Here is a 25,605-nt window from a genome sequence, read left to right on the forward strand (position 1 = left end):
ATTCTTGCTTATTATAAAAAGACAGAATTTCTGTGCAAACCATGTGCATTTTTTTCATTTGTTATATTCTTTCTTCTTAGAGCGTAATAATGATGCCAGTAATTTATTTTTTCTTCCTTAGAAACTTCACTATTTTGATTTTGTTTTAGTTTCAATTTTCAAAATAATAAATTCTTTGTGAAAACTCCACAATTATATTGAATGGGTAATACCAATGCCATTAATTCATTCCTTGTTAGGCAACTTATTCTTTGTGAGAATTCCACAATTATATGCTTATTGTTTCACATTAAAAAAGCGCAATTTCTACATAAATTATGTGTAAATTTTGTCATTATTTTTTCTTCTGAAAGGATAATTCCATTGCCGGTAATTCATTATTTCTTAGAAAACTTCATTATGTTGATTTAGAGAAGTAGAGACGTCATGGATCAAATACGAATGGCACTAATTCCTTCTTTCTTTAGAAAACTTCATTTATTGCAAAAATTCCACTATTGTCATTTCAAAAAAAAAAATCCACTATTGTATGTCGTCGTGTGGCAAGATTTGGTGTCTATCAAAGTGTTCAACGGCGACAACTGCTGCTCCAATGTGCTGGTCCTTAGGGCATGTGCACAAAAACTCCCCAGCTATCATCGACAAGGTCAAACCGGCTTCAATAGCGAAGCAGTGACAACAGCACATTGGTTGCTCGTTCTGGTGGCAATAATGGACGTTTCGGTGGTTTATGAATCTTGATGTATTCTTTTGGTGAACTTCTATAATTGATCTGATCATTTTCGTAGAAAAAAAAAGTCATAAACGTGCTGAATGGGAAGAGGGTGTACTTCTCTTATGCTGAATGGTTCTGGATGTAATTCTTCTGCTGAGGCGTTCTGGATGTACAAATTCTTCCGGCGTGGGTTATAAAACGTGCGATGATTGAATGCCCATTCATCTTTCAAGTTGACAACTCTCATGTGTACGAACCCTAACAGTACCTAGCTCATATGTACTCCCTCTGTTCGAAATTACTTGTCCCTAAAATACATCTAGATACATCCATTTCTGCGACAAGTAATTCCGAACGGAGGGAGTACCTACTAGAATGATGTACTCAGAATATATACATATCAGTCAGCCAATTGCACTTCTTTTGTCACACTGTAATGTGGATGTTTAGCTATATTCTGTTATGACAAACATCATATCAACCGTTGCTTACAAAGTTACAAATATAATGAACAAGATGCATATCAGAATCAACAATGTCACATTACACAAACAACGGTCGAACCACGAATTCAGTGGAAGGAGTGCCACTCAAGATGGCACGCCACACACAACAAACAAGAACAGAGAAACAAATCATGAGCTGATTGCCAAAAAAATTCAGCATCCCATGTCCAATATTTACAAGAGGCAGAAGTCACCCCTACTAACTGCACCGCGTTAACAGTAGCCTCAAGTTATCTTGACTTCCCATGACTATACCCACCTACTATTTACAAAAGTTGCCATGACTACCTATCTACCTACTATTTACAAAAGTTGCCATGACTACCTACCTACCTACTATTCACAGTTTTCCCATGTCAAAGAAACATTGGTCATATCTAAGAATGTGCATGGCTAAGGAATGAATGGCAGCAGACGTCGAGATGATGAATGGGAAGTGGAATCGGGTACTGATCCTATTTCTAGATTATAGGTAATTCTAGGGCCATTGCTAAGATACATATATATATACTACTTGAAAAGGACAACAAGAATTTCACTTGGTAATGATGAATGAAACAGATTTCTTAAAATTGAAGTACTAGAGAACTCCTAAGATATCCAAGGATGGAATTGCCACCATGCAAACACTGAAAAAAAACGTGTACTGCTGTTCTGATTGAATACTACTCCCTCCGTCCGAAAATACTTGTCATCAAAATAGACAAAAAGGGATGTATCTAGAACTAGATACATCCATTTTTATTCATTTTGATGACAAGTATTTCCGGACGGAGGGAGTATCAATCATGGCGAGTGGCAAAAGAGTATAACAAGGATAATGTTGAAGTTTATCATAGAAGGACAACAAGAATTTTAGTTGGTAACGACGAAACAGATTTCAAAAGATTGCTCAACATTCAAGTATTACTCATCCTTAGGTATCTAAGGATGATATCGCCACCATGCGCAACACTGAAAAAAAACGTGTGCTGCATGTTCTGATTAAAGGCAAGCTGGCAAAGGAGTATAAGGGAATCTCCCCGTACTGGCAAAGGCGAGAATCAGCTATCAGAGCTGACATACAGAACAAACAAGAACAGAGCAATCATCATCTGAATGCCAAAAAATCTCAGCATTCCTGTTCTCTATTTACGAATTCACCTAAGGGCAGCTTGTGAGCAGTAGAGTAGCCACAGGATAACAAGCGATACCTCAAGCAGTTGGAACTCATAAGAAGAAATTATTTATAGAGTGGCCATGACAACCCACCCTACCTAGTATTCACAGTTGGTGTCCAAGAGATGTAACCAATCTAGGAACATACATGGCCAAGGAATGACGGTGATGAATGGGAAGAGGAGTCATCTACACAACCTACTTCTAGATTATACATAATTTTCAGGCCATTACTCAACCAACACCTATTTGACAATAGCAAGAATTGTACTTAGTATTGATTGATGAAGCAGATTTCAACATTACTGACCTAGTTGATGCCAAAGAAACATAATCATATCTAAGAACATATCCACCTAAGGAATGACCGAAGAAGTTGAGATGATGATTGGGAAGTGGAGTCAAGTAAGAACCTATTTTAAATTAGTATACACAATGTTAGAGTATTTGGAAAGAACAGGAAGAATTTTACTTAGTCACGATGAAACAGATTTCTTAAAATTTTGATTAGTCCTTAGATATCTAAGGACGATGTAGCAGCCACCATGCAGAACACTGAAAAAACATGTACCGCATGTTCTGACTGAAGACTATCAATCATGGTAAGCGGCAAGAGAGTACAAGAACGATGATGTTCAAGTCTACCATGAAAAAGGACGAGGAGAATTCTACATGGTAATGGTGTAACAGATTTCTTAAAAAACAAAGTGTTAGAATACTCCTTGGATGTCTAAGCAAGGTATTGCCACCATGCACAACACTGGAAAAATATGTGCTGCATGTTCTGTTTGAAGTGGCAAAAGAGTGTTAAGGGGTCCTCCCATACTGGCAAGCGAATGAATCAATTATCAGCGCTGACAGCACAAAGAATTGGTTATGAATAAGCAGAGATTGAAGCAATCATCGAGATTAGACGGGAATATCTGAACATGCGATAACACGAACAAGTCCACACAAGTAAGCCATGGTTGAGAATCTGAGGAAGATAGAGAGATAAGCATGTGGTCTATTGGAGAATTGAAGGGATGGAGAAGACTGTTTTTGATCTAAGGACATTATGGGATGGCAAGAGTCCGATAGAGCTGACTGAAGTGCCCACATATATCCTTTCAATCTACAGCGGGAAGAACGTCCTTAAGTAGACATTATGAAAGCTTTGATCAAATTCTCTGCCGACTGCCTCTGCTCATGGGTGCCAAATATGTGAGCAACATGCTCATGACGAGATGATTTTGATTCAATAATTTCGATGTCAGCTCCAGAAATCTGCAGTTATAATCAATGATTGCACGTCAATTGTGAACTAGTACTGTGAGGAAAAGGTGAAAAGAACCCCCCATGGGTAGTGAAATAGAACGTGAAAAACCATGCTTTAAGTAAAATTAACCTACCTACCAAGTAATCCTAAAAATAGACCATTCAAGATGACAGATTATAAGTTTATAACTGATTGTGCTTTCCATATGTTCATGCATGTCAATCCTGTACAAAGGTTGCCTGAAAGCAATCCACTTGGTGTTGTACACACACCATTACGTTATACATTTCATCTTTAGTCATGGATAAAATTACCCTCTTTTACGAAATAAAATAAGAAAAGAATCAAATGATCTAATATACTAGAAAACAACCTATTCTTTTAGGTAACTGGTATATACTAATGGACTTAATATATAGCAGACAGCAAGTAGCACCCCATATGAACTGGAGTGAGGGCACTCCTTCATGCAGTCACCTGTAGAAGTTTTTTGCTATACCTGGACCTCATTTCCACACCTTTACTAGATGCTGAACTCACATCAAAGCTATGTCTTAATTAAAAGTGCAAGCACCAGTAAAATGAAATAGTAAACTGACCTTTCTAATATTGTCCAAGTTGGTACCATGCTTCCCCATTACTTTTGAAAGGCCACTAGAAGGAATAAACATTTCCATATCCGGGACGCGTCTGATCAGTGGTAATCAGCAAAATGAAATACAATCGTAAGGATTAGAATAAAGACCCAAGTAATGGCTATTTCGTAAAAAAATGGAGCACGGCTTAGAAAGGGTTTATGGTGAGTTAAGTTGCAACCTACCTTCCATATGGCTTTGAAGTGTACGAGGAGCGTACTCCAAACCCATCATCTACAGCCTGATGGAGGATATCACCGGTTAAGTTTATCTCACAAACTTATAGGCACGTCTCATTATGAAGATCAATAGAGAAACAAAGAAAATTGACATTGAAGCAAAACATCTTACCTGCCTGGGGCTGTATCCATGATACAAGCTGCTACGAGGAAATACATCCGAACCACGCTCAACTTCACTCCTTTGATCATAGCGCAATGGAGTGATTTGTTGACTGTATGGTAATAACGCTGGCATCGGAAAGCTGCTTGAATACACTGGTTCAGTGGTGGCAACAGTTAGCTTCCCATCCTTGCCAGAATTTTGCCTCCCCACGCTGTCCTTCAGAACATCTTCCCGGAGTCTTAGAACGATCTGAACAAGAGCATCACGCAGTCTGTCCACTTCCCCAGACACCTACATGCAATAAAACTCATAAAGACATCTAGATAGATCCACGGAGACTATCTCAAACAATAACACAAGGGGCAAACCTCAACGAGCTCGTCACTGGAAGATGCCCTCCGAGGCTTAGTACCCTTTGATATGTAGATAATTGCCTTCGACTTAGTCCGCATGTCATTAATGATTGAACCACCCTTACCGATAAGACAGCCAATCACATTAGCCGGAACAAGAAGGCGAAGATGCATTCTATCTTCATTTTCATCATTGATCTTTGCTTGAAGCAGAAGAACAGCTTCCACTGCTGCAGACTTTACATCATCGGTCGCCTGAAACAGAAGGTGTCACCTCAAATAAAAAGCATATTATAGGGTATAAAGGACAAAGCGCAGCTAGCCAGCTGGAAATGTGATCTAACCTCAGTGGATGCAATGGTGATTATACTTTCCTCCTTGTCATTCTTTGCATCATCAACATCTACCCTTGCACCACTCTCTTTCCTTATACTCTTTATGGTCACCCCACCTTTACCAATAACCAACCCAATCTTGTCAGCAGGGCATGCAACACGCAGCAATAGTTCTCCTGAACATTTTGGGGTGTTATAAGTAGGAATAGCTGGAACCATAGAATGATAAATGGGCAATCCGCCATGAGCATCAGTGGGTACAGTAAATTCAGGAACATGAGAACCATGACTTGGTGCCCCTAAGATAGACAGACTTGGATGTCCAGATGGCATAGAAGCATCTGACACTGAGTATAAGCTACTAGCCGGATAAACTGGAAGCTCTGAAGGAAGTATAATGGTTGGAGGAAGTTCATCAATAGATGTTTCGAGAGAAATGTTCTCTTTTGATGGACATTTGTAGATAATTGTTGATACTGCAAGCAATGCCTTCTTGACAGCTCTAGCATCCCCAGTTATCTGTTAAAAATAATAGTAGTTAATAATTAGCAGAATACCGAAGAAGAATGGACATTGAAGAACATATCAGAAAAAAAATATTGGAATTGTTCGGCAGTGTAAGTGAGCACCACACAGACAGAAAACAAAACAGAATTATCAATTGTCTTAATCTGGGAAAATAAATTATTAATATGCATTAATTTCCAATCTTCAGCAATAGTGGGAAAACAAAATATTAATATGCATTATTACATCCTTGAACAATCGTTTCCTCAAACGTTTTTTTTTACCCGCACACTGTAGAACAATCGTTCTACGGTAAATTTCCTCAAACGTCAATCTTCATCAACTTGACGAAGTTTATACCCAACTTGTTTAGGACTGAAAGGCCTTGTTGTTGTTGTTGCTGTTGTTATAGAGAAAACTAATTATATCTACAATACGAAATACATGCCATATGAAAATATATTTCATGATAAATAAAATGGCATTGATTTGGTATTCAATCAATAAACTCAGTCAAAGTTAACAAAGGTTGATTTTGAAAAAAAAAACAATACAAAGTATACTTAGGGGCGGAGGGAGTATCAAACAACATGCTGATTTCTTTACCATGATAGAGAGATGACAATGATATATGCATACATTTTAAGACAAAAACATGTACTGGGAACTAAAGAATTGCTGCTTGATAGACTGAACCTATTCACTAATGGTTAATCTCACGTTATCTTGGCACAGCTCACCAAACTATTATATGGAGGAAAATATACCTGAACGAAATTATCAAAACTCATAGCACATGAGTGTGTAACATCGCTTGGATCTTTTGGTTTAACTTTAATGAATGATTTTGAAACTGAGCGAAGCCTCTTGATGACAGAACCAGATTTTCCAATAACACTTGCAGCTTGACTAGCCGGTACAAGAATGTTGGCTTCTTCATCATCAGAGTCACTATTGACTGCCAGAGCATCAACGATTGCATCATGCACCTTGAGTAATGCATTTTGTGCTGCGCAAACAGGCTCCCTGTCATCATCATCAGCATCTATGTCGCTATGCTTGAGGTCTCTATGCTTGACATAACAATATACCAAAATAACCCTTTTGTCAGCACCAGGGTAAGGGTCGACAACCTTGACTTTGGCATTCGTCTGTTGCCGGATGGAATTTATCACCTTGCCACCCTTGCCAATTACACTACCAATCACTTTGTCTGGACAAAGTATCCGGTAAACAACCAATTCATCCGTTCTGGAAGTTTCCTGGGTGTGGGCCAGCCTCCGCTTTTGGTCCCTGTCTTCTCTGTCATGATCCCTGTGTTGGCTGATACGCTTACCAGCATGGCTCATGGTTTACTCACTAGACAAGAATATGCACAAAAAGATTAATGACAGGCACTATAAAGATGAATAGATACATATCAGCTATATATATCTAAGATGAGCATCCATGATATAGCACCAACGCATTCATCCGACATGATAGCGCAGAATGATAAGAATCAAACAAATGGGTCATGTGTCACTGCAATGCATGTGCTAGAAAGATGTGGCCATGATTCCGGTGAATCAGTCACTCAATCGGCATTCACAAAGAAAAACCCAGCAGTAATCTTATCCATAAGAACTCAACAAGTAACCGTTGTCGATTATTCATGTAATCACAAAAAATATTAATCAGCACTTGCAAATAAAAAGGAAATACCTAATAAGTTGTAATAAGTCGACCACGGCAGCTACACCAAGCAAACCAGGAAAAGAATAAAAGGCAAGACATGCATGGGTTGTTTGGATACATGGAATATATAGAATTCATTCTCTACAAACCAGGAAAAGAGTAAAATCACGTCTGGCAATTCTAACAAACTCCTGGCTATATAAAAGTTGGCTCTCGTAAACCTGGAATTACAGGTTTGTGGAAAAACGACTATTACTCGTTTTTCTAAAAACGCAAATTACATATGCGTACTTATCGTCTTATCCTAACAGCCAATCATGGTGCTGGTGCATCAGCCGAAAAGAAGCCATCGGCGCCACCGTGCCGCCAACTGCGCGGCGGACGCTGTGGTCGTCAGCGCCACCGAGGCCAGCTCCTTGAGTGTCTGCTCCGGCAGAGCAAGCTCCAGCTTCGTTCCATGTTCTAGTACTGTCGCGGCTCAGAGCGGTGCCCCACACCCACGCTGTCATCAAGCAGCCGCACCGCGAGCCCCCGCGCGATCGAGCACGCACTTATGGGAGGCCACGGGAAGTCGGGACGCCACCCAGAGCACGTGCCCACGCAGCTAGATGCCACAGCGATGAACCCCTCACGATCTGCACTCACTGGATGCAACGAGGGTGCGAGCCAAGGCCAGCGGCCGAGCGGCGAAGCACCAAGAGAAACACGAATAAAACGGAGCGCACAGAGCGGCCGACGGGTCGTGCGAGGGGCAGAAACTAGATCATTAAATGACCGATCAACCGACATCGAACCCATGTGTAGAAACCAGATCCAACGACCGAAGGTGACAGGACCAGCAGGCGTTACGAGGCGACAAGGAGCTGGATTCCAGGATCCAAGTAAGCGAAACAGGACAGCTCTCCCCTGCAAGCATTACTATCTATCTATACTCATCAATCAAGCAAAATCCTTTCCCATGTAAGGTTGAGCACATGTAGTGGAAAAATCATGCAGCAAGTACTCATCGTCATAGTTATATTCTCGCAACAATATCAAATCTACAGCAAGTACTCATATCCAGTGCGAAAAAATAGGAAAGGAGGAAAAAAACGAACAAGCCGAGGATGCGCGAGGGAGGGGTGGGGGGGATTGGGGGCTACCTGACTATGGACCGAGCCGCGGCGTTGCTGGGCGGGAGCGGCTGGTCGAGGGAGGGAGGGAGGCACTGCTGGGCTCCTGTATCGAACGAAATCTGGCCTTTGACTTCCCCGACTCGCTGCCGGATTTGAGGTGGCGGGGGGAGGTGCCGGTCGGCGGAAGTAGAGGTACCGTACCGGAACGGCGTCGCGGTGGCGACGGCTGACGGAGGGGCGTCTAGGAGGAGGCGGTGACGGTAGAGGTCGACGGTGGCGCTATGGATCTCGTCGACGGAGGGGGCGGGCGAGGTAAACCCTAGCTGAGTCGCTGCTCGCTGGGACGGACGGACGGACGGACTCAAGCCTCAACCCCAGAGCCAGTGTCGTCGCACGGGCGGGTGGACCGGCCGGCCCAGGCCCAAGGCCCACGAGACATGCTGTAGTTAAGCCCAATGGGCCACGGGCGGGTGGAATCCCCTTGTGGTGTGTGTGTGGTTGTGTACGATGGCGATTCTCAAAAGCAAAAAAAAAAAAACAGTTTGTGCGATGGTAATCGTGATGAGTCAAACGTGTTTTTCCAAGGTATAAAAGCTGTATTACTCGCACCACAAGGGGATTACAATCGATATTGTTAAGCTATCCTAAAAAAAAGAATAGTTAAGCCCAATGGCTCAGGCCAGGTCATCGTTCTACCAAGAGTAACCCTACAAAAAAAGCTAAACAAGCAGAGTTTGCCAAAGAGCTCCCACCGTCTGAAAAAACTTGTCCCTCAAATGGATACATCCATTTGAGGGACAAGTTTTTTCGGACGGTGTGAGTACTAATTATATTCTAAGAACGACTAGTGTGCGTAATACTCGTTCTACGGAGATTCGTCACATGTTTGACCTCGTTCACCAACGAAGAGTAACGCGATCTTCCAGGGTTGCGAGCTTGAATCATCTTGACTGCCACTAGAGAGCCCATCTCGATTGCTGCTGACAGGTCCGTACGCATTAAGGCTAAAGATAGACCTTCCATGCATGCTCCAAGTTCAGCTTACAATGCTCCCCAACAAGAAAAGGTTGTCTGCACGAGGAGAACAAAATTGATTCATGTTCATCGTGTGAGACCATACCCAAACCAGCTTTACCATACAAAGAGCCATTGCAGTTCATTTTCATCTTACCCAGTGTAGACAAACTCCGCCTAATAGGATGTATGCCCTAGTGGAAGGATGAACATAAGCTACAACAGAATTGCCTTTAAATGGATCAGCGAACGACTCATGCTTGATGCCTAGGAGCAAATCCAAATGACCGTGCATAATGATCTTTTCGACACATCAACCAGCAGCGGTGTTCTATCATGGGCAATTTCGTTCCAAACATGTCAACTCCCCCACATCGTCATCAAGAGCATGCAGCGATCAGTTTCAGGCATAGGGTCAAGAATGTGCAGGAACCACTCTTTGCCTCAACACTTAATATTTTCAAGCACAGGACGACGTCACACATAGACATGGCTCTCAACAATTCAACAGCTCTTGGACAAATATAGAAAGGATGAAAATATAGTTAGAAGTTCTTTAGGGTTTGGTCCAGGCCGCCATGTCTGGCTTTTGGAGCCCCGGGGCTATGTAAACTACGTTATTCCAGTATAATAAAAGCTTAGGTTCTGTCCCTAGAAAAACAGTGTCTGCTTTCGATGAGCAATTGTACACTCTGTGGAGCGGGAGATTCGTATGGCGTCATTCTTTGGTCAGTTGTACAATGCTGAGATGTGCTTGAACGCTCTCCGATGACGATCTTGTTGAACAAACTAGACGGATGCCCCGCGCATTGCTGCGGAATTTGTATAAAATAAAAATTGCGCAATAAAATTTCGTTGAACTAATCAACCTAGATAGTGTCTACGCTTCTCCTCCTGCAGCAAGATAATTCCTTTACCAACATTTGAAAAATAAATAAATGTGAATCTCACTGTATAAGTCCAAAATGGAAACAAAACATGTAAATTTCTTTCATGGAGCAACCTAGTGTGAGCCACATGCATGCGTCCATTTTCCTTCAAATTAAAGAAAACATTATAAGTAAATTGCTTTATGCATATTTGCATGCATGCGTTCAATTACTGCATGTGCTTGGTGGAGGCTCTCAACATGTAGATCTGAGGGCTATTGTAGACTGATCTAATATATCTGACGGCTAAATTAATTTGGTTGATATGGCGCAAGGAGAAGGGAGAGAATTCCCGGTAGTGGGGGCTAGCTATTTAGATATAGTAGATGAGTGCTAACCATGATACAAGCGCCAACCAGTGGCTGAGATGCTTGAGATGCATGACACCATTTTTCATTATAAATTTACAAGGATGGTAGTCATGCTATGGGCTATGTAGATGGTAGGGAGGAAGGTGGTCCATGAGTTCACTGTACATTTGGGAAAATTTTGATTCAATTTTTATTTTATTTTTTAAACTTACCAAAACTTAACATTTATGAATATTTGCATTTCCAAAGTTCAAATACAATTTTCTCGAAGTTTTGAATCCCAAAAGTTGGGTCTTGATTTTTCCAAAAGTTTATGGGAAACGATCCTATTCAACCGGCTGATTTCCACCGCTCCATCAGCCGTCTTTGGTGTCCGCCACGTGCCCCGGTGGTCCCGTCCCACTCCCCACGTCCCAACCTTATCCATCCTCTCCACCGATAATTTTCATCCCCATCTCTTCCTCTCCTCTCTCTCGTGTACGAGCTGCCCCAGCACTCAACCAAAGACCCCATCCCATCAGCCGTCTACCACGGCTGCTGATGCTTGCTGCAACTCCGGCCCACGTGCTCCCAGCCTGCCGCTTCTACATCGATCCTTGCTTCAAGCGCAGTTGAGAAGCACAACAGCGGCCCCGCCTCCCGCTCCGCCGGTGTCGCAACATTCGCCAGTGCACTGCAGCTTCGCCAGAGCCGTTCTGAAACTGAGCTATTGTTTCTAAAACAGAGCTATTGTTTCCAAATCAGAGATATTGTTTTTTCACGCAGGTGTTCATGATTCAGAGTGGAACAGAGCTAGCGTTTCAGAAACAAGAGCTCATCGAAGATTGTTGATGGGATTTGCTAGATGGAGCTTCAGGAAACAAGAGCATTATTGCAGGAAATCAGAGAAGACCAGATCTTGCAACAAGAGCATGCGTAGGCGTTTAACCATACATGGAGTAGCTAACCTTGCGATATTACAGTTTTGTTTCTGGAAGTGATCCCAAAAGACCACACTACGCACCCCAGCAACACACACACTAGGCTTGTATCTCGGCCTTGGGAATCAATCCTATGACCTCTGCAATCTTGAGCTTCTTCCTGGCGTACTGCACATACGTCTTTGGCAGAGCACACTGAAATTGGAAAGAATGAGCTATTATGCACAGAACCCGCAAGGGGAAACAATATTGCCTACCGATATCTACACAACATATATACCTTGAATCTAACCTCCTGCGAAATTAACTCGCGCGCTATCCAGTCTGGAACCTACACACACACACACAGGCAGGAGAGACATCAGATGTGAGGATATGGTTTACATAATGGATTACAATGTATGCGAGACCACAACACACTGTACTTACTTCCTTGCTGATGCCCTCCGTGCACCATCGAAACTACCAAGGAAATTAAGGTGAACAAAGCAATTTGCACCGTAAGAGTTAAACTAATTAACCAATGAAACAACAAATAGAAAGTCTGTGAACCGGAAAGAACAAAAAAAACCTTACTTTTTCCTCCAATCCCAACGAGCCAGGGTGACTCAGCACGTGTTCCAACTCACGTTTGCGTAATGGAAACTGCTTCTCCTCATAAACATGCTTCAGAGCATCTCTGAAACACATCTATACATTGTCCAAGAGCAACATCACCAAGCATAAACAGGGTTACAAAGCATTGACAAATCTGATCAAGAAAATAATACTATTCTTAGTTCAGGTGTGCAATGCTGACCTGAGCATTGACCAGCTTCCATATCTCAAAAAACACAGAGTCGAGATCTTTCACGAACTTGAGATAAAAGCGTGTGCTCTGTTTACAGTCCTTAATTTAAACAAAAGACCGCAACCGTCAAACACAACCATAACCAGAGCTGGCAATCTAAATAAGCAAGGGACAGATGAACCATACCAGGAAACCATAATATGCTAGCCTCGGATGGATGTTTGTGAACCTAGCAGCAATCCTAACTGCTCGGCATGAAGCTTTTTCATGCAATTCATGCCACTAAATAGTAGAACAGACAAGTTATTGTAATGCTACTACGCCCATATATAGAGAATTAGAGACTAGTTGTCATTACATTGTTTTGAGAGGTCATATAGGCGTACCTCAGAAAAGGCTTTAAGCACATGTTCTTCAATCCACTGTCAAGACCAAACGGTTGTCAGTCCCCCCAAAAAAATGCTGAGCAGGGTTTTAAACTTGGAGCAGCTGATCGTTGGACCATGCATACCTTAAGATCCTTCACAATCGTTTCCCAGTACAGCAGATAATCTCTATCAATTTCACGGGTGCTATAAAACTCTCGGTATTCACTCCAACTTTCATACTCATCGCCCCCCTGCATAAAAAAAAAGCAACATACATATTAGTGTTGCCCTGAGAATAACATGCATTGGACATACGGGCGTGGAATAATGCTATTACTGATTCGAGTACTTGCACACTTAAATAAATTTTCAGTACTTGCGCACTTGAAGAAATTGCAAAAAAGAAACACACATGGTACTGGTGGAACATGTAAAAAATACAGGTACTCAGGAAATCAGGCAAAAACATGGTTACACATACAAAAGAAGGGATGGTACGTGGATTTTGGGAGCATGGACCTCTTGGTTTATTTTTAAAGAAACAAAAAGCTTGCTCCTTGCAAAGAATGCACCAGTATATGAAACTCTATTTTCTTTTTAATTGATGAAAAGGCATGCACCAACAACTCTCAGGGAAGAAGGTATAATTTTAGCATTGTTCTTCTACTGTGCACACATTATGAGATTTTCCACAGTTTTATTGGAAGCACACATATTTTAAACCGTGCTTAATCTCGGCAGGAAGTGACATCCATAGTTTTATTTTTGCATTTTGCCAAAAACCTCAGGCCCCTAGAACTCGGTTCACATAAGGCCATGATAAAAAGAACCTCAGGCCGCTAAAGTGATCATACTTCCAAAGGACAGATTAAACAAGTAATTTCTGCCCCCCATTCAAAGGAAAAGAGAATAAGAAACTGGTTACCAGCTGCATGAGCGCACAGATGAAATCTAGATGCATTACTGAGCTGGAAGTAATGGATATACATATACGCCCTCTATAAACAAATATAAGACATTTTAGGCCTTCATACTTACTTCATTACAAGGGACTAGCCGCTGATAGTCGCTCAAGGACGCGGGTAAACGGAGGTCCAAGTCGAAACACCAGCCGAAGGCTCCATCACTCAGGTAATCCAAGGCTAGCTCTGGAATGTACTTGCATTTCAGTGCAGCATCGTCAGTAGGCATTCCTTTCAGCAACTACGTACGTACACAGACACAAGGACAGATGAGTAAAGTACCCCCCGTCCCATAATATAAGAGCGTTTTTGACACTACGCTCTTATATTACGGGACCGAGGGAGTACCCTCTGTTCAAGTCGTTTTAAAGATTTCACTACAAACTACATACTGATGTATATACACGTATTTTAAAGTGTAGATTCACTCAATTTGTTTCGTATGTAGTTCATAATGGAATCTGTAAAAAGACCTATATATTACTGGTAGATAGATTAGATTGACAGAGGCAGGAGGAGCATTGAATTGTAACGAGAGAGACTAACCAGGCAAGCTTTGAGGCGATATCGTGCATACTTGTGATAGCGTGCATGGATACGATGGAGACTGTCCACCTCCTCTTCATCCAATTCATCCTCGGTGTCACTTTCGTGTCTGCGAGAGCTGAGCACTTCACGGTCTATGGAGAATTCCTCCTCGGTGATATCATCCATCAGTGAGGAGGACGACTCAAGTTCTCCATAATCTCCATCTCGTCCATGGACATCATCTGGTGCGCTCAAGAGCTTGTGGGCTTGGTACTCTACCAGAGCAGCCCGCAGCTCGTCGTCGTAGAAGGAAGAACGAACGAGGGCTTCGACGGTTTCGTCGGAGGGGAGATTTGGGCCTTCCTCGTCGGCGCAGGCTGGTAGCGGCAGCTGGGATAGGCGCGAGGCGAGGATCTCATGGTACCTCGACTCGTACTCGCGAGCCGGCGGCTCGTCGAGGGGTTCGGGCGCCGGTGCGCCGGAAGTCACGCTGCTGCTATCCAATTCGACAAGGGGGGCAGATAAAGATGCGCCTTCTTCCCCACGGCGCAGGCGGGATGATCCCTCACGAGGAGACCTCCTGCGGCCGCGGCGGAGCCTCTTTTTTTTTTGGAACGGAGGCTCCAGAGGAGCCCGGCGGCTTTGAATTAACAAAGGCATCAACCGGACGATGGAGCCTCTTCTGCGGCATCGAACTCTGATCGCGATCACAGAGGTGGAATCCAAGTGACGGCGAGGGCCCCAACGAAGTGACGACGAGGGCTCTTGGGAGTACTTATATTATCAAGAAGACAATTCCTTTTCCCTAAAAAAAGAAGACAATTCCTTTTGAATATGATTTTTTTTCTCTTCTCCCGCGAACTCCTTTTGAAAACGTTTTTCCTTCTCTCGCAAACTCCTTTTGGTTATGTTTTTTCTTCTCTCGCGAACTCCTTTGAAAATGTTTTTTTTTCTCTCGCCAACTCCTTTTGGTTATGTTTTTTCTTCTCTTGCCAACTCTTTTTGACTCCAATCTTTTTTTTTGAGAGAGAGAGAATTTCAAGGAGTGACTCATCAGGGAGACCCCAAACCATGAACATATTTTACCATCCAACATGGTACCCTATCGGTCCGCGGACTGGTTAGGACGTCTATTTTTCTGTGGACCGGAGACAAACTGGTTGGAGAGTAGGGTTGGAGAGACTTTATGGTAGCTTCATTGGGTAAACTCAATGAAAGAAATCAAGGACTAACTGCTTAGTGTTGACTAACTCTCCTTTGTGCGACAATGAATCCCATAAGCTTCACTTCACGCCAAAACATGGACCGTGTCGGACAAGTTGAAACCCTTATCAAACATCCAAAAATATTAAGAATTCATCACAACACATTGCTAACCCTTCAAGTGTAATCGAACATACATGTGAACTCATACATAAGCATAAGAGGATATATCACCATATCATAACACACAATTCATATCAATCATAACATGTCACCAGTGCCATATGACAAAATAAAAAATTTCGGGCATAATGAAAACACAATAGATCATTGGATAATAATTCTTTATATCAAACACCATGTTTAATTATGGGATTACAGAGGTTTTTTGGATGAGTGAGCCACTGTATAGAGGAGTGATTTGGTATTGGAGATAGTGGTGAAGTCGGCGGACATGATGATGATGGTTCCCCTCCCGCTGGCACTCCGGCACCACCTAAAGAGAGGGGGAAGGGCCCTACTTCTTATCTTTTTTCTTCCTTGGCCTCCCTCCTAGGTGGGAGGAAATTTCCCTCTCTGTTCCTTGATGTTCATTGCCTTTGAAGGTCGAGATCCACCTCCAATATTGGACCTAACCCACTCCAGCATAGTGCATATCAGGTCTTTCTCTTCTCCACCTCCGAGTTCCCCTAGGTGGTGATGTAAACATTCTCTAAAAAATAGGACTAGTGTTTTCATGTATATAAGATCCAGGAGTGTTGAGAGGCGACGAAAAGGAGTCAAATGGGCCCCGCGCGGGTGACTCATGCAGGCTTGGGCCTAGGGCGCTGCATCGCGCGGAAGACCCTAAAAACTTATCTTAGTTGCATAGTGCAAGTATTTTTTTCCTCAGATCATTCTGTGGCATATCCTTTTGTAGAGCGCGGACCGATGAAAGCAGGCCCGAGATTTCTTTTGGTTTTTCAATAAAATACAGAAGGACAAAAAAATAAAGTTCCCTTTCGTCATTTGACTCCGATTCTTTCAGAGAGAATATCACACTACAAAACATGGAACACACTTTTCTTGCCCTGCTATGTTCCGCCACCGTCAATGGTTTGGTAGTTGCCTTGCACTTGGTTCACATCATACTCCTCTTGTACTTGCTTGCAGTAGATTCTTCATCTACTATTTACGATGGCTTCTCCTACAACTGACCGCAACCCGGACATTCCATGATGACATGTACATAACTCACAGAACACCTGCACATCGCTTCAACGCAACGAATCCCTACAAAGACAAGCATTTAGACACAACCACAACGATGACTGCACGTACAAACTCGTACGACTCCTTGACTCGTCTAGTTCCTCAGACGATGTCTTGAAGCAGTCTTCTAGCATCGCACCTCGACACCACCTCCCTCATGAATGATCTCCATCTAGTGCCGTGCCGATGACAACCTACCCTCTCCCTCATGGTCGTTCCGCTGAACAACTATTGGCCGCCCCGAAACACTAGTAGGGTAGCCACCCCAAGCAGTAGTTTGATTCACCCACAGATCGATCACATAAAAACAATGAACACACACACAAATTTTTTTTAGCCAAGGGCTCGTGTCATGCCCTCTTTTCCCTCTTTATTTCTTTAAATTAAGCAACATTATTATTCACTGGAAATTATACTACCAATAGAAACAACTTAAATTTCAGCAACATGACAATGTTTGGACTATGATCTTAGCAATGGCATGGATAAGACTGATGGCGCGAAAGTCGGTGATGTCCTCGGCACCGTCTTTCTCCGGAATGACGGCGACATTCATGGAGTTCAACTAGTGAAAATGAGAGGCATGGAGGCTCGCAAAATGGTTGATGGCCATCATGATCTCACCTTTGACAGTGTTCCAACAAGCTTTAAAGAAAGCACCAGTGAACCCATCCGGCCACGAGGCTTTGTCGCCCTACATATCAAACATGGCAGACTTCACTTTTTCCTCTGAGAAAGGTGCATTGTCGGTGCCAAATCCGGTATATCTCGAGATATGGTTCCAAAGCTAGTCGTCTTGGAGCGATGGTAACATAGACACATGATTTTACCCAGGTTTGGGTTCTCTCGAAGAGATAATACCATTCGTCCAGCTTTTGATTGTATTCATATGAGGAATAGTACAAAGTACATGTATCTACCACTAGATTATTGTGTATCACTCTAATGATCTGGAATATATGATCTATCAACTAGCCTGACATCAGCTTATATATGTACCTAAAGCCTAGAATTTAGAGGAGTCCACTTGTCTTGTGCGCCAAGCCCCCCTTGTGTGCGTCATGGGCTGCCCGAAGTGACCATTAATTAGTGAATCACCATAGGGGACCTCGGCCCAACCTACCTGGTCGGAAGACAACGTGGTGAGTATCCATAGTTCAGGACACCAAATAGTAGCTCCTTGAACCAGTCTTCAAGTTGGGGACGCTCCAAAAGTTGGGTCTTGATTTTAAACTTTTAGACATAATTTTCTAAAGGTGCCAAACATGGAAAGCAGTCAAATGTTTTGACTTTCTGTGAATGGGAAGTTCACACCTGCTGGTAATTGCCTGCGCAGGACTAATCCCCCTCTCTTAATAATGCATAAGTCGGGTCAGATTATTAGTGACTGGGTGTTTTGCTACTGTGTTGAGCTACTTCGCATATCTGTCTTTTTTAAACTGCAAATAAGCACATTTCTTAAGAAAATCAACTTGTATGTGCTAGCATCTATACGCACTTGTGAGAGAAATAAGAAATTTTCAAAACTAAAAACTGTCTTTTCTTTAGATTAGAGCCGCTACACCTAAATAAACCGCATGCCACAATTCCTTACAAACCAAATCAAATGTATTTATGGGGCTGAATGTAGGGACACAGTTTAAGTTGGGTAAAAATATGATCAATTTGCCACAAGGATACATACTTAAATCACATGCACATACATTCAGATACGTAGGCGTTTAACAATACATGGAGTAGCTAACCTTGCGATATCACAGTTTAGTCTCTGAAACTGATTGCAAAAGACCACTATGGCCGCCAGCAACACACACAACTACGCTGGTGTCTCAAAAAAAAAAACTATGCTGTTATCTCGGCCTTGGAAATCAATCCTATGACCTCTGCAATCTTGAGCTTCTTCCTGGCGTACTGCACATACCTCCTCGGCAGATCACACTGAAATTGGAAAGAATGAGCTATTACGTACAGAACCCGCAAGAGGAAACGATATTGCCTACCAATATCTATACAACATATATACCTTGAAACTAACTTCCTGCGAAATTAACACGCGCGCTATCCACCCTGGAACCTATATATAAACATACACACGAAGGAGAGACACCAGATGTGAGCATATGGTCTACATAATGGATTACAATTTATGCGAGACCACACCACAGTGTACTTACTTCCTTGCTGATGCCCTCCGTGCACCGTCGAAACTACAAGGAGATTTGAGGTGATCAAAGCAGTTTGCACCATAAGAGATAAACAAATTAACCAATGAAACAGCAAATAGAAAGTCTGAACGGAAAAGAAAAAAAAACCTTACTTGTTCCTCCAATCCCAACGAGACAGGGTGACTTAGCTCGTGCTCCAAATCACGTTTGCGTAATGGAAACGGGTTCTCCTCATACACATGCTCCATAGCATCTCTGAAAGACATCTATACGTTGTCCAATGAAGAAGAAAACAACATCAAGGTTAAAATGAACTGACAGATCCGACCAATAAAATGACATTGTTCTTAGTTATGATGTACAAAATGCTGACCTGCCGATTGACCAGCTTCCAAATCTCAAAAAACAAAGAGTCAAGATCTTTCACGAACGCGAGATATCTGCTCGTTGTATACTCCTTAATTTAATCAAAAGACCACAATTGTCAAACACAACCATAACCAGAGCTTGCAATCTAAATAAGCAAGGGACAGATGAACCGTACCTGGAAACCATAATATGCTAGGCTCAGAGGAATGTTTTCGAACCTAGTAGCAATCCTAACTGCTTGGCGCCAAGCTTTTCCATGCAACTCAGACCACTAGATAGTAGGACAGACAAGTTATTGTGATGCTACTATGCGCATATAGAGAATAGTTGTCATTACATTGTTTTGAGAGGTCGTATAGGTGTGTACCTCCATATAGCCTTTAAGCGCATGCTCTTCAATCCACTGTCAAGACCAAATGGTAGTTAGTCCCAAAAACAAAACAAAAAAAATAAAAAAATACTGAGCAGAGTTTTAAACTTGAGCAGCCGATAGTTACACCATGCATACCTTAAGATCCTTCACAATCATTTCCCAGTACAGCAGATAATCTCTATCAGTTTCAGGGGTGCTATAAAACTCTCGGTATTCACTCCAACTTTCATACTCAACGCCCCCCTGCACCAAGAAAAGAAGGGAAGCAACATATTACTGCTGCCTTGAGAATAACATGCAGTGGACATAAGGGCGTGGAATGATGCTCTTAGGATTGTGTGTGCGGCTATTACTGATTCAAGTAGTTGCACACCTCAAGAAATTTTGAGAAATTGCGCACCTGAAGAAATTCCAAAAAAAAAAAAATACATGGTACTAGAACATGTCAAAAAATATGGGCACTCGGGAAATCAGGCAAAAAACCTGATTACAAATACAAAAGAAGGGATGGCACGCGTATTTTGGGAGCATGGACCTCTTGGTTTCTTTTTAAAGAAAAGAAACAAGCTTGCTCCTTGCAAAAAATGCATCAGTATATGGAACTCTATATGTTTTTAATTGATGAAAAGCCATGCACCAACAACTCTCGGGGAAGAAGGTATTCTTCTTGTACGGTGCACACATTCTGAGATCTTACACGATTTATCAGAATCACACATATTTTAAACTGTGCTTAATCTCGGCAGGAAGTGACATACATAGCTTTATTTTTGCATTTCGCCAAGAACCTCAAGCCCCTAACGGTAAGTGATATCCTAAACAGTGATCAGACTAGCCAAGATCAAGATGCATCCAATGGTAGGCAGTTTGAAGAAAATGGGTGGTCCTGATGATTTGAGGGTGAAACAACAACCAGACACTTTGACTATTGGCGCCTCGGAAAAAACAAGATAGAGAGAATCTCTGGGGGTTACTAGCTCGCATAAAGCCATGCTAAAAAGAATTAAGGAAATGCATTGATATTGCCCTCAAGTGTTCATATATACTTCCAAAGGACAGATTAAGCAAGTAATTGCTGCCACCCATTCAAAGGTAAAGAGAAGAAGAAATCTAGATGCATTACTGAGCTGAAAGTCGTATATATTTGTTCACAGAGGAGTACAAACATACTTACTTCATTACAAGGGACTAGCCGCTGATAGTCGCTCAAGGTTGCGGGTGAAGAGGTGCCCAAGTCAAACCACCAGCCCAAGGCTTCATCTTCCAGGTAAAGACGGTGGTTGTCCAAGGGAAGGTCTGGAGGGTACTGGGAGTCGAATGCAGCATCGTCAATAGGCACTCCTTTGAGCAACTACGTACGTACACAGAAGGACAGATGAGTAAGGTATATACTATATGACTGCAGGTAGATACATTAGATTGACAGGCATGCAGGAGGAGCATTAGATTGGATTGAAAATGAGAGAGAGACTAACCATGCAAGCTTTGAGGCGGTATCGTGCGTACTTGTGACTGATCCTGTTCGCCTCCTCTTCATGCAATCTATCCTCGGTGTCAACTTCATCTACTATGTGAGACCTGAGCCGTGCATCGTCTGCCTGGAAATCCTCGTCGGTGATATCATCCATCAGTGAGGAGGACGAATCAAGTTCTCCTGAACCTCCATCTCTTCCATGGACATCCTCTGGTCGGCTGAAGAACTTGTGGACTTGGTACTCTACCAGAGCAGCCCGCAGCTCGTCATCATAGAAATAAGGACGAACGAGGGCTTCGAAGGTTTCATCAGAAGGGAGATCTGGGCCTTCGTAGTCGGCGTAGGCTGGTAGAGGCAGCACGGCGAGGCGTGAGGCGAGCATCTCATGGTACCTGGACTCGTACTCGCGAGCCGGCCCGGTGGCCGACGGCTCGTCGAGGGATTCCGGCAACGGTGCGCCGGAAGTCGTGCTGCTGCTGCTGCTCCCATCCGATTTGACAAGGGATCCAGACAACGATGCGCCATCTTCACCACGGCGCCGGCGGGAGGATCCTTCGCGAGGAGACCTCCTACGGCGGAGGCGCTTCTTCTGCGGCATCGGCACCAGATCGGCTGTCACACGGGGTGGGATCGTGGTGACGGCGAGGGCCCCATTGAAAGCAGGCCCGTTCGGTCCCGAGATTTCTTTTGGTTTTTTTGTTAAGAAGGCAGTCCCTTTTGGTTATGTTTTTTGCTTTTCTCATCACAACGTACTAAGCCTACTCCTTCTGATTCAATCATAATTCCTTATGATAGGAATTATATGTGAGAATTTGAGGAAAAACTCTATTTCCTTGTTTGGTTCGTGGGAATTGATAAGGAACTAGACAAGAGAAGTTAACGTAAGTTATGATCAAGGGTTAAGATTGACTCACTAAAATAAGTCCTTTCCAACTCGAGTTGGAGTCTCAAGTCCATTACTATTTCCTTATGAATTCTCAATCCCCCTATAGACCAAACAAGTTCTTTTGAGAGAGAGAGAGAGAGAGAGAGAGAGAGAGAGAGGGAGGGAGAGAGAGAGAGAGAGCCTCATGGATGCAATCCGGAGTTACATTGCGAACGACACCGAGCTATAAAATATGTGCCATCACACTCAAACAAACAATTGACATGACTAAAACCGGTAAACGAGGAACTCTCCGCCAAACCCCTGATGTCGGTGATCACCAAACCAATGGTAAAATTATTGGAGGAGTAATAATATGAGTGATGGATAATCAATCCGAGATGAAGTATGCCTTCTGAAAGCCCTCTTGACAAATGAGAATGAGTGAGTGATGATGCACCACTGCCCTTAGCTAATTGTGGCATGGTAACCTCCTCAATGTACTCATGGCAAGCCACCAAATGAACACTGGTGGTTCCGTATTACCACACCCTCTCCCATCCATCGAGAAGTCTAAACAGTGCATCATCAACATTATATTGATCACCAACATGTATGCCGGTAGCGGAGCCATCAAAAAGTTGAAGAGGGGGTATCACACATGTTCGCATTCATAGGTTTAGGTAGTTCTGGACAATTAGTTCCACATAAGTTTTAGCATTAGCAGCCACTTTGCGTGGATGCAAGATTTCTCCATAGTTTCTAGCTAGCATCATTTTCAGCTTCCCATATATGCCAAATAGTTAACCATGGCAGTAGCTTCATTGGGTGAAGCTCGATGAAGGAAATCGAAGACCCACTGCTTAGTGTTGACTAGATCCTTTCCGCGCAAATGGACCCCGTAATAACGCTTCACTTCGCAAACTTGACGCATGGACTGACAGAGGTGGAACAAGCTAGGGCAGGCGTACTCTGTTTCCTAGGTTTGGTTTGCCTGCAATCGATTATGCACTTGGGTTCCATTTACCGCCAAACATATCACAGTTCTTTAGGGTTTTGTTGATGGCAAACCATGTGTGCGGTTCTAGTTCAAAAGTGTGTGAGGACAAGCTGATCTCGAGGGGATGATGAACCATCATGGACAATTTGAAACCCTTAGCAAACATGCTAAATACTAAGAATTCATTAAGGTAAAGTCATGTTGGGTTTCGTAGTAATTTCAAAAATTTTCCTACGCGCACACAGGATCATGTGATGCATAGCAACGAGAGGAGAGTGTTGTCTACGTACCCAACGCAGACCGACTGCGGAAGCAATGACACGACGTAGAGGAAGTAGTCGTACGTCTTCACGATCCAACCGATCAAGCACCGAAACTACGGCACCTCCGAGTTCGAGCACACGTTCAGCTCGATGACGATCCCCGGACTCCGATCCAGCAAAGTGTCGGGGAAGAGTTTCGTCAGCACGACGGCGTGGTGACGATCTTGATGAACTACAGCAGCAGGGCTTCGCCTAAACTCCGCTACAGTATTATCGAGGAATATGGTGGCAGGGGGCACCGCACACGGCTAAGGAATCGATCACGTGGATCAACTTGTGTCAACTTGTGTGTTTAGAGGTGCCCCTGCCTCAGTATATAAAGGAGCCAAGGGGGGAGGGTGCGCCGGTCAGGAGGAGGAGGCGCAGGAGGAGTCCTACTCCTACCGGGAGTAGGACTCCCCTCCAATCCTATTCCAACTAGGATTCCCAAGGGGGAAAGAGGGAGAGGGGTGGCCGGCCACCTCTCCTAGTCCTAATAGGACTAGGAGAAGGGAGGAGGCGCGCAGCCCCCTTGGGCTGCCCCTTTCTCCTTTCCACTAAGGCCCATGAAGGCCCATGTGGTTCCCGGGGGGTTCCGGTAACCTCCCGGTAACCCGGTAAAATCCCGATTTCACCCGGAACACTTCCGATGTCCAAACATAGGCTTCCAATATATCAATCTTTACGTCTCGACCATTTCGAGACTCCTCGTCATGTCCGTGATCACATCTGGGACTCCGAACAACCTTCGGTACATCAAAATGCATAAACTCATAATATAACTGTCATCGTAACCTTAAGCGTGCGGACCCTACGGGTTCGAGAACAATGTAGACATGACCGAGACATGTCTCTGGTCAATAACCAATAGCGGGACCTGGATGCCCATATTGGCTCCTACATATTCTACGAAGATCTTTATCGGTCAGACCGCATAACAACATACGTTGTTCCCTTTGTCATCGGTATGTTACTTGCCCGAGATTCGATCGTCGGTATCCAATACCTAGTTCAATCCCGTTAACGGCAAGTCTCTTTACTCGTTCCGTAATACATCATCTCACAACTAACATATTAGTTGTAATGCTTGCAAGGCTTATGTGATGTGTATTACCGAGAGGGCCCAGAGATACCTCTCCGACAATCGGAGTGACAAATCCTAATCTCGAAATACGCCAACCCAACATCGACCATTGGAGACACCTGTAGTACTCCTTTATAATCACCCATTTACGTTGTGACGTTTGGTAGTACCCAAAGTGTTCCTCCGGTAAACGGGAGTTGCATAATCTCATAGTCGTAGGAACATGTATAAGTCATGAAGAAAGCAATAGCAACATACTAAACGATCAGGTGCTAAGCTAATGGAATGGGTCATGTCAATCAGATCATTCTACTAATGATGTGACCTCGTTAATCAAATAACAACTCATTGTTCATGGTTTAGGAAACATAACCATCTTTGATTAACGAGCTAGTCAAGTAGAGGCATACTAGTGACACTCTGTTTGTCTATGTATTCACACATGTATTATGTTTCCGGAAAATACAATTCTAGCATGAATAATAAACATTTATCATGATTATAAGGAAATAAACAATAACTTTATTATTGCCTCTAGGGCATATTTCCTTCAGTCTCCCACTTGCACTAGAGTCAATAATCTAGATTACACTGTAATGAATCTAACACCCATGGAGCTTTGGTGCTGATCATGTTTTGCTCGTGGAAGAGTCTTAGTCAACGGGTCTGCAATATTCAGATCCGTATGTATCTTGCAAATCTCTATGTCTCCCACCTGGACTAGATCCCGGATGGAGTTGAAGCGTCTCTTGATGTGTTTGGTCCTTTTGTGAAATCTGGATTCCTTTGCCAAGGCAATTGCACCAGTATTGTCACAAAAGATTTTCATTGGACCCGATGCACTAGGTATGACACCTAGATCGGATATGAACTCCTTCATCCAGACTCCTTCATTTGCTGCTTCCGAAGCAGCTATGTATTCCGCTTCACATGTAGATCCCGCTACGACGCTTTGTTTAGAACTGTACCAACTGACAGCTCCACCGTTTAATGTAAACACGTATCCGGTTTGCGATTTAGAATCGTCCGGATCAGTGTCAAAGCTTGCATCAACGTAACCTTTTACGATGAGCTCTTTGTCACTTCCATATAC

At 43.1% G+C, this 25,605-nt stretch overlaps 2 protein-coding genes and 1 long non-coding RNA gene across 4 annotated transcripts; all 3 read right to left on the bottom strand.

Moving 5' to 3' along the window:
• Positions 1-1,342: 1,342 nt before the first annotated feature.
• On the bottom strand, positions 1,343-8,936 carry LOC119278857 (KH domain-containing protein At4g18375-like). Of its 2 annotated transcripts, XM_037560195.1 has the most exons (9): positions 8,632-8,936; positions 6,580-7,171; positions 5,315-5,824; positions 4,986-5,225; positions 4,624-4,908; positions 4,458-4,513; positions 4,237-4,327; positions 3,477-3,645; positions 1,343-3,429 (listed from the first exon to the last, which is right to left on the bottom strand). In XM_037560195.1, the coding sequence occupies exons 2-8, from the start codon at positions 7,159-7,161 to the stop codon at positions 3,514-3,516; spliced, it is 1,896 nt and encodes a 631-aa protein (XP_037416092.1). In that variant the 5' UTR covers positions 7,162-7,171; positions 8,632-8,936; the 3' UTR covers positions 1,343-3,429; positions 3,477-3,513. The 2 variants fall into 2 exon arrangements, with proteins under 2 accessions (XP_037416092.1, XP_037416091.1); XM_037560194.1 differs by having other exon boundaries at positions 1,343-3,645.
• Positions 8,937-12,767: 3,831 nt separating this feature from the next.
• On the bottom strand, positions 12,768-13,190 carry LOC119282619. Its single transcript, XR_005138803.1, has 3 exons — positions 13,080-13,190; positions 12,955-12,990; positions 12,768-12,850 (listed from the first exon to the last, which is right to left on the bottom strand). It is a non-coding gene; the product is annotated as an uncharacterized LOC119282619 (long non-coding RNA).
• A 5,403-nt stretch (positions 13,191-18,593) lies between these two features.
• LOC119280275 lies at positions 18,594-21,859 on the bottom strand. Its single transcript, XM_037561179.1, has 10 exons — positions 21,263-21,859; positions 20,962-21,138; positions 19,923-20,030; positions 19,782-19,817; positions 19,590-19,685; positions 19,419-19,502; positions 19,198-19,311; positions 19,055-19,087; positions 18,904-18,954; positions 18,594-18,818 (listed from the first exon to the last, which is right to left on the bottom strand). Exons 1-10 carry the CDS (start codon positions 21,857-21,859, stop codon positions 18,723-18,725), a joined length of 1,392 nt encoding a protein of 463 aa, XP_037417076.1. The 3' UTR covers positions 18,594-18,722.
• Between the last annotated feature and the right edge of the window lie 3,746 nt (positions 21,860-25,605).

Source organism: Triticum dicoccoides, chromosome 3B (genome assembly GCF_002162155.2).
Source record: "Triticum dicoccoides isolate Atlit2015 ecotype Zavitan chromosome 3B, WEW_v2.0, whole genome shotgun sequence".
Taxonomy (NCBI): domain Eukaryota; kingdom Viridiplantae; phylum Streptophyta; class Magnoliopsida; order Poales; family Poaceae; genus Triticum; species Triticum dicoccoides.

Coding starts and splice junctions, on each gene's coding strand:
- LOC119280275 (XM_037561179.1), bottom strand. CDS start 21,859: ATGCCGCAGAAGAAGCGCCTCCGCCGTAGGAGGTCTCCTCGCGAAGGA. Junction 19,818..19,922: donor TGATTGTGAAGGATCTTAAG/GTATGCATGGTG, acceptor TGGTCTTGACAG/TGGATTGAAGAGCATGCGCT. Junction 18,955..19,054: donor CGGAGGGCATCAGCAAGGAA/GTAAGTACACTG, acceptor GTTTATATATAG/GTTCCAGGGTGGATAGCGCG.
- LOC119278857 (XM_037560195.1), bottom strand. CDS start 7,161: ATGAGCCATGCTGGTAAGCGTATCAGCCAACACAGGGATCATGACAGA. Junction 4,514..4,623: donor ATGGATACAGCCCCAGGCAG/GTAAGATGTTTT, acceptor ATCCTCCATCAG/GCTGTAGATGATGGGTTTGG. Junction 3,646..4,236: donor ACTTGGACAATATTAGAAAG/GTCAGTTTACTA, acceptor TTATAACTGCAG/ATTTCTGGAGCTGACATCGA.